The 17,799-nt window shown below is 36.9% G+C and overlaps 1 protein-coding gene across 1 annotated transcript in view; it reads right to left on the reverse strand.

The window, feature by feature from the left end:
• Window positions 1-10,752, reverse strand: part of LOC148861235 (importin subunit alpha-4-like) — a 48,836-nt gene extending 38,084 nt beyond the window's left edge. The window contains exon 1 of the mRNA XM_088982689.1: window positions 9,865-10,752. Within this exon, the coding sequence (XP_088838815.1) occupies window positions 9,865-10,080 (216 nt within the window). The 5' untranslated portion in view covers window positions 10,081-10,752. The remainder of the gene's footprint in view (window positions 1-9,864) is intronic.
• Window positions 10,753-17,799: the final 7,047 nt, after the last annotated feature.

The following is a 17,799-nucleotide window of genomic DNA, read 5'->3' on the forward strand; positions in this document are numbered from 1 at the left end:
CCCCTTTCTCCAGTTCTTCCTGATTTTGGTGTAAAACCCTAGACCAGCTACAAGGGATTGTAATTCCACCAAAAAATCCAAAAACTGGGCTTCCTGAGGTCTTCGATCATCCCTTCACCTCATCATGCAATCAGCCGATCTAGGGCTGCATGATGGAGCAGCTCAAGAAGTCTTGAAACTTGCTCTGATACCAAGTAGAAAAGTTTTGATAGTTGCTTCGATATGAACTTTGTGAAAAAGAAGAAAGAAGAAGGGAAAAGTTTCTACTAGAAAAGAAAAGAAGAAGAAATAGAAGAGAATGAGAGGAAGCCAAAAATTAGGTTTGACCGCCCCTTTCTTTTTAATTATATACTCATAAAAAAGAGTGTACAAGTACAAGTATGCCCTTAGTAACTCAGCTACTTGTAAGAAGCTGAAAAACACACTTAACATAAACTAATGGGCCTAAGGCCCAATAACTTCTTAACTAAGTTATGTAAATAAAAATAAATAAAGTCGGCCCAATAACTCAACAAAATTCTTAATCTCTATAAAAAAGGTTTTATAATTTCAAGTCTCTTAAAAATATCTTTTCAAAAGGCGCACGCCTGGGCTGAAGCACAAGGCACACCAAGCGCACGCCTAGGTGCATCAAGCACACTAGGCACATGCCTTTTGAAAATGCTACACCTGGACCTAGGCAAGGTGCATACCCTAAAATGTGCCTCACCTATGCTCCTAGGCGTGCCTTTTAAATCATTGAATAGGAGTGCAAATCAGGATACACTTAGGATAGGAAACCAAGATGGGGCAAATGGAGGAGTGCATCTGGATTTTTCTGTGATAGGTGAATACCACTTAGAATAAAAGGAAATTTCTATAAAACACTAAAACAATTGTAACGCCAGCTATGTTGTACGGAGCAGAGTGTTGGGCAGTCAAGAAACAACATGTGCAAAACAAAGAGTGACAGAATTGCATATGCTGAGATGAATGAGTGGAAAAACTAGAAGAATAGGATTAGTAAGGAAATAATCCAAGGGAACCTAGGAAGTAGCTCCAATAGGTGATAAAATGAGAGAAAGTAAACTAAGATGATTTAGTCACGTGCATAAAAGACCATCAACAGCACCCATAAGAAGAAGTGATTTGTTGTAAGTTGAAAGGGCTAGAAGGGCTAGGGATAGGCTAGAAAGGACATAGGCAAAAGTAGTAAGAATTGATAATAAGCACCCATAATTTAACAATGGATACAGCATTAAATAAAACAGAATGGTGAAACAGGATTCATGTAGCTGACACCATATAGTTGGGATAAGGCTTGGATGATGATGATGATTGTGAGTAAAGGAACACCCACACTTTCAAAGGTAAATCAGCCTCCTCTCCTCAGCAGAACCATCTCCTATCTGACATTGGGGATTCAGTGTATAAAGATTCTCGGGGTCTAAATAATGTTGCAAGGGACATTTTGGAGAAATTTCATCAAGAAGTACTGATTTGTATCTATGTAATACCAAGACCTAATCAAGAAATCTAAGTGAATTTTCATAGAAGCACAACCAATAACCCCAGACTAATTGGATCCTCAGCCTCTTAACCAGGAAATATAGTAGCATTTTGCTGGAATTAAAGATCCACCATCCACCTGGATGATGCAGGGGCATCCAACTTGTTCCTAGATCCTTGGAGAAAGGCATAAAATGTCCTTAAGAAGCTCATAGAAATTTGCATTATTAGTTTGGTACTGTTGGTATACTTCAACAGGTTAGCCATGTCATGGTTTTGTGTCACTGGATAGCAGTCTTCCCCATTGGATTGGAGTTCCATATTATTTGGTTTAAGAGTCTTATTAGAGAGTTCTTAGATCGTATGAATGTTGGATGTTTCAAGTCCAATGCTTTTCTTGCAGCCTAAGTTTTAGGTGGCAAACTTATCCATTGCTTTGATTTTGATGGCATTGGATATGCTATCTCACCAACAAGGCAAACTCTTGCAAATCTAATGTCATTTAAGAAAGGTTCTCTGTTTTTATATTTTTTTTCTGATTCAATAAGAGAAACATTTTAACCCAAAACTAAGAAGGGAAAAAGTTACCAAAACAAATTAGCCTGTCTGCTCCATAGTCCATCCTTACCTAATCAAATTATCCCCGAAGTGTTTGTTGACCGTCTATCTGAGTGAGATGTCACCTATGGTAGTTATGACCATATTGCTAACACACACACACACACACATCTGAATGACATGGCACCTATGGTATTTATGTTTGTTGACCGTCTATCTGAGTCGAATTATCCCCGAAGTGTTTGTTGACCGTTTATCTGAGTGAGATGTCACCTATGGTAGTTATGACCACACACATCTGAATGACATGGCACCTATGGTATTTATGACCATATTGCTCACTCACACACACACACATCTCTGAATGGCATGGCACCTATGGTATTTATGGCCATATTGCTGACAGAATTGATGAGGTCTTGCAGGAGAACTGCTTCACGGAAAAAAAAAAAAAAAACTGAAAAAAGAAAGAAAAGAAATTATCCCTAAAGTGTTTGTTGGCCTCCAGATCTATCTGAATGACATCTCACCTATGGTATTTATGGCCATATTGCTGACAGAATGGGTGAGGTCTAGCAGGAGCACTGCTTCACAAAAAAAAAAAAACATCAAAATTAGCATAGTTCAGTTGCTTTCAAGATTGTTGTTAGAGTCGGCTGTAGAAGGGTAGTATAGACTTTTTATGTTAAGTTATATATATTTGTTCAGCTGATGTGGCTCTCACTTAAGTGAGGGCACAATAGTAATTCTTGTATACTTTAGAAGAGTATAAATAAAAGAAGGGCCGACTAAAGAAGAGTAACTTTTCTCTCTAGTTCGGCAGAGACAATTCTCTCTCCTCCTTCTCCTTCTTCTCCCTCTTCTTCTCTTTCTTCTGATCTAGACTTATACAAACATCTAATTTGAGTTTAATCATGGTATCAGAGCCACGATAATCAGTTCAGATCAGTCATCTCTTCTTTTTTCTGTTCTGCGCATTCTGTTCTACGGTTTTGCAGAATTCCCATTAACCACTAGGAATTTCCCATAAAGAAAGAAAAGGACTGGTCATTTTCTCCTTCTAGGGGTTTCTATGCCTCCAAGGAGTGCAGTTGTTGTGGTTTTGTGTGGTTGGTAGAAAACCCTCTACTTGGCAGTTCGAAGAGGGCTGGTTTTGTGATGGTGACAGTGCAGACTTGGTACCCTCTACTTGACAGGTACATGATCTTCGAATCAAGTTGTCATGTAGCAAGTTTTTTTTATGCTGCAGAACTGAATATCCTATTCGTGAGATGTATTGTGAGGGTTTCTAGTGCTGACAGTAGACGGCAGCAGTGGTGTTGTTGCTAATAGTGGTGAAGAGTTGTGAGTGTTGTTGCTGAAACCTATGATACCAGGAACCCTAGTAGGGCTCAGTCATTCGTGTGTAGTGTGGTGATTCATTAGGGCAGTAGAGTGATAACCTAGTGGTACAATTTCTCCCTTTTTTCCTTGTGCAGTCATGGGAGACAGCAGTGAATGCAAATCAAATGTGATGGTGCCTTCTGATTATCTAAATGTGCAGATGACCTCTATAAAACTGAATGGTGAGAATTATGTCCTTGGGCTAAGTCTGTTGAAGTTTTCCTTAAAGCCAAAAAGAAAGTGAAGCATGTGAGGGAAGATAAACCCCCAATTGATTCTCCGGTATATGATGAATGGGAGCAAGAGGATGCTCAAATTATGGCATGGCTATGGAACAGCATGGAGCCCAAAATCAGTGTGAACTTCATGTTTTTAGATACAGCCAAGGAGGTCCGGGGTCATGCAAGTAGACATGTTCATGGGTTGGGAACGGGCTGGCCCGGCCCGGCCCCCAGACGGGCTTAGACATTCTTATAGGCCCGCGGGCTTAAATTCGGGTCAAAAAGCCTGGCCCGCAATAAATTTGAGCCGAACTCGGGTTTTGTCAAAATAGCCCGGCCCGAGCCCGGCCCGGCCCGACCTAATATTAAACTTAAAATTAGTTATTTGATTATGTCCATTTGAATAAATTTTTTGATTTAAGAATGCAATTTTGTGTTTTAAAATATAAAAGAAAGGGAAAAATACCATCTTGTAGGCCCATATCTGAATTTTTAATTCTAATTTGAATAGGGAAAACTGTTTTTTTTTCAATTAGGTCGGGCTTCGGGCTTGGGCTTGGGCTTCGAGCTTTTTACTAGGGCCGGGCTCGGGCCCAAGTTATAGGCCCGGTGGTCGGGCCGGGCTTGGGCTCGGGCCTAGTATATTTTCATTAGTGACAAGTGAAAGCCCGGCCCGAGCCCAGCCCATGAACAGGTCTACATGCAAGGAAACTATATTCTGGACAAGATAACACTACTAGGGCTTATCAACTGTACCAAGAGTACTTCAATTTGCAACAAGGGAATCGGAGTCTTGAGGACTATTATGCAAGTATGAGAAATCTACGAAATGAGCTGAATGTTTATCACCCTCTTACACCTGATGTCAAAATTCAGCAACAACAGAAGAGAGCAGTTGGATGTGACCAGATTTTTAGTAGGGCTCAAGTCTGAATATGAACCAGTAAGGGCACAGTTACTAGGTGGATATGCTCTTCCCTCTCTTGAGGAAGTGTTTGCTCGTCTTCGGAGGATTTCAGTTGGACCCACAGACTTCCACTATATCGGATAGGTCTGCATTTGCAATTACGAGAGGGGGAGGTCGTGGTGGTAGAGGAGGTCAACCTGGCCGTAGTAGTAGTGGTGGACCCATGTATGGTCGTGGTGGTGTGGAATGTATAGTCGTGGTGGTGGTCGTGTTAGAAGTCGAGACTCAGGGGGGGCCCGTGGTAGAGGACGTGGTAATACTTAGAGAATGTGTACTCATTGTGGGACATACTATCAACTTCTGCTATGATATACATGGCCCACCTTCAACCTGGGCAAATCATGTAGCTGTAAATGGTGGTAGTTCAAGACAAGAATCTCAAGTTACTGATTAGATCCCCACTACATCTATAGATGCTTCCAGAAAGGAGATGGTGAGTGTTTCACGGGATGAGTATGAGCGGTTCATACAGGGTACATCTCAATAGAACACGGCTACCCTTGCACACTCAGGTACGACTTGTCTAGCATCCACACCTTCCCGTTGGATTATAAATTCTGGAGCTTCCGATCATATGACTAGGACTCCAGGTGTGTTTTCATCCATTTCTCCGTCCTCTACATCCCAATTTTTTACTCTTTCCAATGGCTCTACATCAGCCATATGTGGTGTTGGTAATGTTGACATAGACTCATTATCCCTATCATTAGTTTTATATGTTCCCAAGTTTCCCTTTAACCTAATGTATGTTAGTAAATCGATTGTCTCTTAATTGCTCAATAACCTTTTACCCTTCCTCTTATGTGTTTCAGGTTCTCAAGACGGGGATGAAGATTGGTGGAAGGCATGAAGCTGATGGACTGTATTATCTTGATGGAGGTGGTTCGGCAACAGCCCTTCAATCATCTCTTTCCCCTCATCAATGGCACTGTAGACTTGGTCACCCATCTCTTAGAGCTCTCCAGTTACTTGTTTCGTCATCTTTCTAATTTGAATTGTGAGTCGTGTCAGTTTGGAAAACACCATCGTATTTCCTTTAGTCTTAAAGTTGATAGTCATACATCGAGTCCTTTTTCTTTAGTCCATTCGAACATCTGGGGTCCAAACAGAGTAGTGTCTTATAAAGGTTACAAGTACCTTGTAATTTTTGTTGATGATTATTCAAGGATGACATGGCTTTACGTTATGAAATAAAGGAGTGAACTGTTTTCTATTTTCCAAAAATTTTATGCTGAAATTCGCAATCAATTTGGTGTACATATTAAAATTCTTCGTTCTGATAATGGCCACGAGTATTTTTCCACACCCTTTCAAAAATATTTGGAACAACATGGCATTATCCATCAAACCTCGTGTACCTACACCCCTCAACAAAATGGGGTGGCTGAAAGAAAGAACCGTCACCTTTTGGAAACAACTCGGTCCCTCTTACATCAGATAAATGTCCCCAAACCCTTTCAGAGTGATGCTATGCTTACATTCTGCTTTCTTATTAACTGCATGGCCATGTCTATCCTTGAAGGTTAGTCCCCTTTCTCTGTTTTGTTTCCCACGTTGTCTCATTTTCCCCTTACTCCCAGAGTTTTTGGATGTGTGTATTTCGTTCATAATCTTGGGCCTGGAATGGACAAGTTAGATGCTAGATCCACTAAGTGTGTCTTTCTTGGCTATTCCAAGACTCAAAAAGGGTATAAGTGTTATAATCCTCGTTCTCGGCATTCTTTTGTGTGTTCTGATGTTACATTCTTTGAGTTTGTTCCTTTCTTCTCCGAGTCGAATACTTCATCTCCTCCATTGCCATCACCTCCTCTTCCCGTTCCTATTAAGGACCCCATTCCCCTTGTTCCAATTGTGACCCAGTCTTTGCCTCCAATGCAGCTACCTGCGGGATGACCACCTATCCGGCAAGTGTATACACATCGTCAAGCACCGGCTCCTCCTCTAGCTTCGTCACCATCGACAGATCCGGCAGTTGTTACCATCCCTGTCCCACCCCCGGTTTCTGATCTTGATCTCCCTATTGCTTTGCGAAAAGGTAAATGCAATTGCACTCCACCCCATTTCCAATTATGTTTCTGTATCTCACCTTTCAGCTTCCCATCGCCAGTTTGTTTCTATGTTATTCCCTGTCTGTGTTCCCAAGAATGTCCAGGAAACCTTCATTTCTCCAGGGTGGCACCAAGCAATGGAAGAAGAACTCTCGACCCTGACTCGTACTCATACGTGGGACCTCACCACTCTTCCGCATGGTAAGCATGTTGTCGATTGTAAGTGGGTGTACACAGTTAAATACTTACCTGATGGGAGTGTTGAACGGTTGAAAGTTCAGTTAGTTGCCAAAGGTTATTCACAGCTATATGGTATTGGTTACATGGACACCTTCTCTCCATTCACCAAAATTGGGTTAGTTCGTGTTCTGATTTCTCTTGCTGCTATATTTGATTGGCCCTTGTTTCAGCTTGACATCAAGAATGCCTTTTTACATGGTGATCTCCTTAAGGAGGTGTACATGGAGCAACCATCAGGGTTTGTTGCTCAGGGGGAGGGTGAGAAGTTATGTAGACTTAAGAAGGCTATTTATGGACTTAAACAATCTCCCCGTGCATGGTTTGGGAGATTTAGTGAAATGGTGAAAAAGTTTGGAATGAAACAGTGTCAGGTTGACCATTTTGTATTCAACTATGAATCATATGATGGGAAGATTCTCTTGGTGGTATATGTAAATGACATTGTTATCACAAGCAGTGACAGACCAGGGGTTGACAGGTTGAAGACTTACTTGCATGATCACTTTCAGACAAAGGATCTTGGAAAATTAAGATACTTCCTAGGGATAGAGGTACCGAGGTCCAAGAATGGTATTAATTTGTACCAGAGGAAATATGTTCTTGATCTGCTAGAAGAAACAGGGTTGTTGCTTGCAGACCAGCTGAAACACCCATGGAACCAAATGTTAAATTGGGTAGTGATGCAGGCGAGGAGTTTGAGAATCCGAGAAGGTACAGAAGGTTGGTAGGTAAACTTAATTACCTAACCATCACTCGACCTAATATCTCATTTGCGGTCAGTGTAGTGAGTTAGTTTATGCAGAATCCTCGAATTCCAAATTGGGAAGCAATCCTAAGGATTGTGCGGTATTTGAAGGGAGCTCCAGGTCACGGTTTGTTATATAAGAGTGGAGGAAGTCTTGAGATAAAGGGATACACAGATGCTGATTGGGCCAGTTCCATATCTGACAGAAGGTCCATTACAGGGTATTGCACTTTTCTTGGTGGGAACTTAGTGACGTGGAAAAACAAGAAGCAAACGGTGGTAGCAAGAAGTAGTGCAGAGGCTGAATATAGGGCTATGGCACACACAACATGCAAACTAGTGTGGTTGAAGCATCTCTTAGAGAAGATGAGATACTCGATTGACACTCTTATAAAGCTATACTGTGATAATCAAGTTGCAGTTCATGTTTCCTCTAATCCAATGTTTCATGAAAGGACGAAGCATATAGAAGTGGATTGTCACTTTGTACATGAGAAGGTGCTTAGTGGAGTGATAAGTACAACATATGTGAACACAGGAAATCAATGGTCAGATATGTTTACCAAAGGATTGAATCAGGGAAGAGTGGACTACATATGTAACAAGCTGGGACTATATAACATATACTCACCAGCTTGAAGGGGAGTGTTAGAGTCGGCTGTAGAAGGGTAGTATAGACTTTTTATGTTAAGTTATATATATTTGTTCAGTTGATGTGGCTTTCACTTAAGTGAGGGCACAATAGTAATTCTTGTATACTTTAGAAGAGTATAAATAAAAGAAGGGACGACTAGAGAAGAGTAACTTTTTTCTCTAGTTCGGCAGAGACAATTCTTTTCTCTCCTCCTTCTTCTTCTCCTTCTTCTCCCTCTTCTTCTTCTCTTTCTTCGGATCTAGACTTATACGAACATCTAATCTGAGTTTTATCAATTGTAGACCGAGATCAGAGGTGAGACCCTCCAACTTAAACTTCTAAAACTATTTATTAGATATCTTGGCTGCTTACCATATTTATTATTGATTATCAAACCAGGAGATAGATTCTTGGGTATTAATTCCCTTTTGGAAGGGGGTTTCATATTTTTTGGAACTGTGTTAATTAAGTCCCTTGGTATAATTTGCAGATATTTTATTTGTTATTCTAATTTAGTTTTAAGCTACGTACTCATTTCATGTGCTTTGTCAAGTAAACAACCTCAGGGTTCAATTACTCCATTACAAAATAGAAGTAAAACCTTCTGACTGCATTACCAGTGTTGTTGATTCAAGATCTGCTTAAGTGATGGCTTTACTTACGAATCCAGGAGTAGAGAAGGGAAGTTTTTCAGTCCTCTTATGGTGCAAGGTGAATGAAATAATGCAAACAATTGGACAAAAGAAAAAGCACCTGAGACACCGAAGATTGTACATTTTAACAGGGAAACAAAACCCTTTCGTGATGAACTGTTTGTTTTTCAAGAACTGCTCAACTTTATAGACTTCAATTGTGGGACTTTCAGTACTAACCCAACCAATGTTTGATCTTCCATATTCGACCACAATAACACTTATCCATGAATTTTATTTTTTCACTGAACATCCATAGCCATCTGTCAGAAAGAGCCTATTTAACCATCCCCGAGTTTTTTTTTTTTTTTTGCTTAATAAGATAATTGGATCCTTTTTTGTGCTTCAGAAGGTTAGCGTAATAAATGAAGATTGTATGAAACATGTAAGTTTGCAACATTAACAATTACAAAAGAGAAAAAAGTAAAGAACAATTACTACTAGATGGTACTCCGTAGTAAATCTTATAATTCTTATCTAAATCTAATAACACTACTCTCGTCCCTCTAGAATCCAGATACTAACATAGAGAGAGAAAGAGAGGTTGACAATAAAAATATAACTGCAAGTTGGGTATACGTTGGAAATGTTCTTTTATTTTCTTGAAAATTAGAACTTAATACATCAATCTACAACCTCAGGTAACGGAGGAAAGAGAAAAAATGAAAAGGAATAGTATAAGGAATTAATTTCCCAAACAACACTAAAACAGAGCAAAAACAAAATCGACTCTGGAACAGACAAAAACAACAAACAATAAAAATACAACCGATAAACGCAGAATCAGGAATCATCGTATCGTAAGAATTTGGAATATCGGAAAAAGATCAAATCATCGAACATTTACAAACAAACATCAACCGAATATTTGAAGACAAGAAGGAATACCTTTTTCTCGGTTCCAGAAGTGGCTTGAGAAAGTTCGGCAGGCTGCTGGGCTTGAAGAAGCCCCTCCCTGCGTTTCTTTAGGAGATTGTCCTCTCGTTTGTTCTTTCTGATCTCGACAAGATTGTCTTCCCTTCTTCGCCGAGCCTCGTCTGCATCAACGCCAGTCTTGTAGGATTTCTTGCGAGCATCGGTTCGGGAACTGGGTCGAAGAGACATTGTTGCTCGCTCGTCTAGTGTTTAGCTCCTCTTTCTTACTTCTTTGTGGTGTTCGACGAAATCCCCCAAAAGAAATGAAGGAAGACACGAAAAGGAAGAAAGCGTGTTTGACGATTGTAGTTCTGGAGTCGGCGGTCCATCCCACCGGTTTAATTTACTGTTATACCCCCGTTGGAATTTATTCTAGGACAAATTTCGTAAACTACTCTTATGATTTCGTTAATTGAGTAAGTATAGTCTTATTGTTTTACTATCGTCTAATGCTACTCTTACTGTTTTTAACATTTGACTAGTTCTACCCTTATTTTTAGCATTCGTTAATATTTCATAACACGTGATAAATATTTTTTTAAAACCCAATTTTACCTTTTCATCCATCTCCCTCCTTCGCTATCTTTTTCTAAAGAGTCACTAACACTTCCTACCGATTTGCCAATGAAAACCAGAAGTTCCACTCTGTGGTGAAATAAAAATCCATCTTGATGGCAAAAAGAGTTATTCCTCTTTTCATTGGTTCTCTCCGAGCTTCAATCTCACCAGAGACGGCTCCCTATAGAGGCAACTCCACTCTGTAGCGTTCAAGCATGGATGTAGAAGGGACAGTAGTGATGAAATAGGGACGAGAGGAAGAACAACTAAACTGTTTCATCACCAACAGTGATTTGTGGGTCCTATGCTAGAATGACAAGAGCCCTAGCTTTCATTTAACAACCGAAGATGGAATCAACTCTTCGGCGTTCAAACCAGTGGCAACACATGGCTCTTCTGCAACCGTCCAAGCAATGTTTAAATGTTGACTAATTACCTTTGATAGGGCTTTGTCGATACTAAAATGGAATCAGTCGGAAAAAAAGACTCAACCAATGGGAATTGTCACTGGTGGGTTTTTTGGGTTTTTGGGCGTTTCTGGGTGGAGCTCTGATCAAACGTCTATTATATGGTAATTAATTTCATCAAGAATCGTGTAAGCGGAGTCGGCTTTGGTAAAGCACACAATGAACATCTTCAACAAGCTTCAAAAACTACATGTGGAGAGGTCTTCTGCCACCACTGCAACTTGCAGCAATGACATGATGAAACAGGGGCAAGAGGGAGAGAGAATGAAGGGGAGAGAGAGAGAGAGAAAGAGGTTGGTGCTGTTTTGTATTTGTTCAAAGCTTTGTACCTACCCACCTCATTTCATGTGAAGGAACTCAGATCTGGACCTGAGCAGCAAAGACAAACCGAGGAAAATGAAGAAGAACCAAAGGAGCTTTCAATTTGACTTAAGGGCTAAATGGGCATTTCAGCCCTTCTGTTAATATTTAACTTAAGGGCTAATGGTAGTTTTCCAAAAACAATAAGGATAGCATTAGACAATAGTCAAATAGTAAGGTATACTTAGTCAATTAGCTAAACCGTAAGGGTAGTTTAAGAAACTTTCCCTTTATCATACAATTTATAAGGGCAAATTTCTTATTGTCCTGCATTATCCCTATTGTTTATGATAATTGTAAGTATTGTCCTGCATTATCCCTATTATTTCTGATAATTGATATCGATTTAAGATATTAAATTTATCCTCTACTATTCCTTAAATTTTTAAAATAAAATCCAATAAAAGAAAAAATTTAAGATCCCTGTTTTTGTCTCTGTCTTCGTTTTTGCTAAAATTCCCATAAGATATAAGGCGGTGGTGCATGCGTGTGTGTGTTTTATTTGCTCGTTAAGAGCGCCTCGAGACGGTTTCCTTAGGGGGCCTTTGATTAGTTTCTAATTGCAAAGAACGAGAGGAAATCCATGATACTTGTCTTTTTGGGGGGAGAATGACAGTTCAGCCCAGGGCCAAAATTTTTAGGCCTAAAGTACAGTTGGGGTGGGTGTCAGTTCGGAATTAATGCCCATCCAAGGCATTAGTGTATAGAATAGGGATTTTTGACATTTTGAATGTTTATAGCTCTGCATTGTAAATCACAAATCTTGCATTAGGCATGTCCATATTTCTCCCCGTTTTTTTGTTTGTCAAAATGTTTATCACTGAATTCTGAACTTGTAGGTTAAATCCCATCAACAAAATCAACTCTCAATCGACTACATTTACTTAATGTAAATAAAAAAAATTGAACTTATTTGTACGTACGTGTGTGTGTGATTGGGGCAGCAATCCTGGGCCCTGATTTTTGGACGGTTTAATGCTAGGGTCCAATAAAAAATGGTGGACCTCTAGAAAAGCTATAACCACTTCTTGGGAATGGGACATTATCAACTCAAGAGAGAGGATGTCCACAATTCACAAGATCGCAAGAAAAAATAGCTGTAGATTGGAATCCTTTATCAATGGCAAAGCAAAAGGAAATCTAAAGGACTCTCATGCGGTGCATTACTGGGCGCCCAATAAATAATGGACATCTATCCTTTAGGTTGTGTTTGGTTTGAAGAAAAAAGTAGGGAAAGGAAATGAAAGGTAGGAAAATTCATACAACAGGTTGGAGAAATTAAATTTCAGTGAATGACTAATGTGGTGATGGTACTGGTTTTCAACAGGTTGATGTTGCAAGTAGGAATGGCATTGGGGCAGGTTTGGAGAGGGTTTTGTAAATTTTTAGATTCTCTCTAAACCTCCTAACCCATATTTGTCAAAACCTATAGCAGGTTGGATTTTGAGAATCCAAATCCTCCCCACTCATAAAAAATGCAAAATCCTCCCCGACATTACCCTCCTCACATTCAAGGGTAGGGGCAGATTGGGTTTAGAATCTGCATCTAATTTTCTATTATTTCTTGTTATATATGAAAAATAAATAAGTAAAATAACACAAATAAACAAGTTTTCTACTTATTTGACTAAAACATTTAAAAAATGCATAAATTATTAATTATTATTCATATAAAATTCAAAATATTATTAAATTTAACATCTAATATATAAAGTTTATTTGCTTTCTAAAAATATGGGAGTTGAAGGTTTAACCTAATACCATACCCTAATATATAAAGTTTATTTGCCATCACATTCAACTAATTACATCTTTTGATGCATGGTGCAGTGAATGCATCACTAGAGGTGTAAATCGGGCCATGCCGCCAGCGGCTCGGCACGACCATGCGGACCATGCTAGGCCTGGGATTTTAGGTCCACGAGCTGGCACGGCCCAACCTGTAGCCCGGCTAGTGGCACAGCCCGACATGGCCCATATATATATTTTATATATATTATATATAATTATATAATAATATATACTATATAATATATTAATAAAATAATTGTTCTTTTCAATTTTATTATACTAATTTATTTAATTATTGCATATATAAGCAATTTTATACACCAAATTCATATAAAATTAAAATTTTAAGTTTTTTTGTCAATTTTTTAAATAAATAGCTTTGGCCCGATATACGGCCTGACCTGGCCCAAGGCTCAACCCTTGGGCCCACATGGGCCCAGGCCGTGGGCTGTGCCGGGTCGACCCCCAAATTTTTCACCGGGGAGGGTGGCACAACCCACTTTACACCTCTATGCATCACAGATTTTGCCCAAGTTCTATTTTTTCCAATTTACCCCCAAATAATTTAATTTTAATAATAAATTCAAATAGGTAAATGAAGTATGCTTGATGTTATTCGATCATATGGTTTTTAGATAATACTAGTGGGGTGCAGTGCATTGCACGCGCATGTTTATCATATTATTGCTAGAAGAATATATTTGAATTATTATAAAGTAGTTTTCAAATTTCAAGTATGAAAAATAATACACAAAAATAATAATGGACTGTGGGATCTGCTTTGTCCAAGCTATTGATGGACTATTATGACCTGCCCGTTGCTATACTCCTTCCCATGGGACTTGTAGCACCAAAGGGAGAGTAGAAGAGGCAGAGGTAGAAGTAATTAAGTCATCTAGCAAGTTTTTTTTTTTTTTTTTTTTTTTTGCTTTTTCATGGTTTAGGGGGGTGCTTTGGGCCTCTGTAGGTAGGATAATTGAGGTCTTTGTTAGGTCTTGTTCTTGTGATCTTAGGCCCGCTCAAAGTTTGTGTTGTTGGAGTGGCTTATGGGACCTGCTTTGTCTCTATTTTCTGCTTTTCATATATGTTTTGTATACTTTGTTTTATTTTCTAATAAATTTGCCTTGCCTTATTCAAAATAATAATAATAATAACAATAATAACTCAATTCTTCATCAATTTATATGCCAACTTTAGCTTATAATCAAACAATTAAGATTTTAAGCTAATCATTAGGATGGAAACCAAGCTAAATTGAACCAAACAATTAAGATTGAAGTCGTGGAAGTTTACTCAATTTGATAAACTACTCATAATTTGACACGCTTTACATGATTAGATGAAAAGAATATGATTGAAGATTTAAATAACCTAATGAATGTTCATAGCAAAAAAAATCACCCAATGCAATCAACTTTAAAGTTCATCAACTACTAAGGCCAAGTTTGGGAGTGCTTAATAATAAATGCTTATTTGAGTAAGAAGTTATTTTGGGTCGGGGCCAAACCATTAAGCACTTATTGGCATTTGGGAAATAAGCTCGAAATAAGTGCTTATTGGAGAAGTTTAAAATTTCAACTTTTTTTAAGGGCTTATACAATAAGCACTTATTCAAAATTTTGATTCCAAAATTGTCCCCAATTAGATTTTAAAATTCCACTTATGCCTTTTAATCGTCCAAAAACATAGGGTTAGATTTCAAAATGACACTTTATTCTCCATTGTCTTCTCTAACCAATGGTAGAACTACAACTCAACCGATTAACCAGGTAAGGTATCCCCTTTTTTTTCTCACTTTGTCATTCTCGAACTATCAACTTGACTGATTTTAGTAGTTCCATTGCGACCTAAATCATCTACTAAGCACTTATTCTTAGGACCTTTGAACTAAATTGGCTTGAAATTGAAGAATTGTTAAAGCAACATTTTGTTCTGCAATGCCTACATTGACAACTTGAAATCTATCATTGAATCAATATATCATAATCCCCAGTTGTGATATCTAACTCATGTTCTAAACAAAACACCATCCTCCTATCCTCCTAAAACAGTACAAAATTTCATAGAAATTGTTAAGAAATTGAAAATTCCTTACTAACACTCTAAAAAATGCCATAAGAACACCATTATTTTATTATCCAATAATTTGATAATTTATAATTATGCCAATTCCAATAATTACCATTATTTAAAATAATTTTCAATAATTTTCTTATTAGAAATAACAGAAAATTATTTAAATTTTGTTATTCAAAACAATTATTGATAACAATTTTTTATTCAATAAATTCATAATTATGGTAATTTCAGTAATTTTCTTATTAACAATGACAATTACTAACATTTTTATTGATAATTAAATAATAATAACACTAATTTTAAAAATAAAGTTATCATTATATTACTTTTAACTTCTTCTATTTATCTATTTTCATTAAGGATAATTATGAGAAAATCAGTAATAATAACGAGAATTATTGAATAATAATAATTTTTGTTAAATAATAATAGTAATTAAAATAATTTCGAAAATGATAATTACATAATAATAACAATTATAATTATCCCATAGAAATATTTGATAATTTCAAGTTTATTGGAAATTATTGAGAATTTAAAAATAATAACAGTGGTTTTTAAAATAACTTTTGTTATTCAATAATTTTGTTAAAATTATTTTTTATTCAATGATTTGTTATTTCCGAAATTTGATCATTGTGGAAATTTGAGTAATTACAGTAATTTTATTATTCAATAATTTCATAATTTTGAAATTATTGCGGTTATTAATAGTCAAAATATAAATAATTATTTTTAATAATGACTAATAAATTGATAATAACAACTACTTAAATTACCATTATTATGAAATTATCAAATTATTGAATAACAAAATAATTATTATTGAATTATAAATATTTTTGTTATAATTGTAAATCATTTTAAAAATTACTATTATTATTATTTTAACTATTAGTAACCTCAATAAATTTTGACATTACAAATAATTTCAAAATTTTCAAATTATATCCTAGCATTTCTTTTACATCATAATCTCCATAGTACTGCACCACGTATACATTGCCATGATTTTTTTTTTGCCTCCATGTAACTTTAAAATACAGTTTTAAATAGGTCTACAACATAGAAGTAAATTGACAGAAATCATGTAGACTCTTTCTATCCACGTGTTTGTGTTTTTGGAACACTTGACTTCTGTTATATGTAGGGGCAAAACTAAAAGGCTTTGAGTTTGTTCACCAATCTATTCAAAGATATATTAAAAAGGGATAAAATTGGAAATAAAAATCAGGGTGTTCGACCAAAGAATTGACCATTCTCGTTTTTATAAATGGTAGGTAATATGCTTGTATAGAACTATAGATATGACCACCTTTTTCAAAAAAAAAAGGAGGGGAAAATACAAGCAACCATTGATCAACATCAAAGCTTTCAATCCGTCTTTAACCCAGTTGGTTGAACTGTTCGAACTATCACCCGGTCAGGATTCTGGGTCCAATTCAGTCAAGACCAATCAGACGGTCAAAATCGTTGACTTGGTCAAGAACCTTTCAAACCAGTCAGTTTGACTGTTGATCTGTTCGACCTGATGATCGGGTCGCAGGTTGCACACTAAATACATGCAAATTTTCGGAAGCCATAACTTTGCACTCCAATGTCCGATTGGGGTGATTTTTTTTAGCTTGGGTAACTTTTCGAGATCTATGCGTCCCAAGGGGCCATATGTGCTTTGCCCTGCTATTTTCGTCAAAAAAAAAAACATGTTTTAGGTTCAAATTGCAATTTTAATATTTTTTATAAATAAAAAATTAAAAACATATATTAAATATAAAAGAATACATATAATATATCTAAAACATATTTACACATTATTATTTATTGCTAAAATATATATTTATACACATACATATATACACACACATATATATGTATATAAATATATATACTTAATACATATATACGCTGATGTGGCACGATCTAAACCGTTTGACCTGATTGGTCAAACCGTTGACCTGCAACCCGGAGACAAAAACAATTCAGCCTCCGAGCCAGTTTTTAAAACATTGATTAACATATACATTGCCTTTTGTTTTCCATCAATTACAATCAGAGATCACGTACTACAGTATGATATGATGCTTCTTAATTAAATAGTGGGTTGTAAAGTATTGGTTCTTGTTTTCTTAAAACCCTAATTTAATAGAAAGAGGATTCATGGTGGGTCAATATAAAATAGATTGATTGATAGCTGATCTAGCTAGATACTTCACTGAAACTCTAAAAGCATGAGAGCTTTTTAATGGGTATCCAATATTAATTGTCATGTTGTGAAAATTTTTGAAACCATAAAGGGTTATACCAGCGTATGAGAACATTGTTCATTCTGTAGGATATATATAGAAAGATGAATTGAAATTTTCTATTCACAAATTTCATCCTCACAACATTTACAGCTTGCGTTGGGAATACCCCCATTGTATTGTAGCCCCATCAAAGCAAAAATTAAGAAAGAAAAAAAAATCCCAAAGCATGACAATTGACAAAGCCTAACATTGAGGCTTTGTGCTTTTGGATTTTGAAAGCACAAAATCTAAACTTGCCCAAATGCAACCTTAGCTATTACCAAAAGAAAAATGCAACCTTAGCCTCGATTTATAATTGTCAACCTTATCTAAACAAATAAGACTAACATTGATATAGCTCAATAAAC

This window comes from Nelumbo lutea, chromosome 4 (genome assembly GCF_056320005.1).
Source record: "Nelumbo lutea isolate HS-2025 chromosome 4, American lotus-T2T, whole genome shotgun sequence".
NCBI lineage: Eukaryota > Viridiplantae > Streptophyta > Magnoliopsida > Proteales > Nelumbonaceae > Nelumbo > Nelumbo lutea.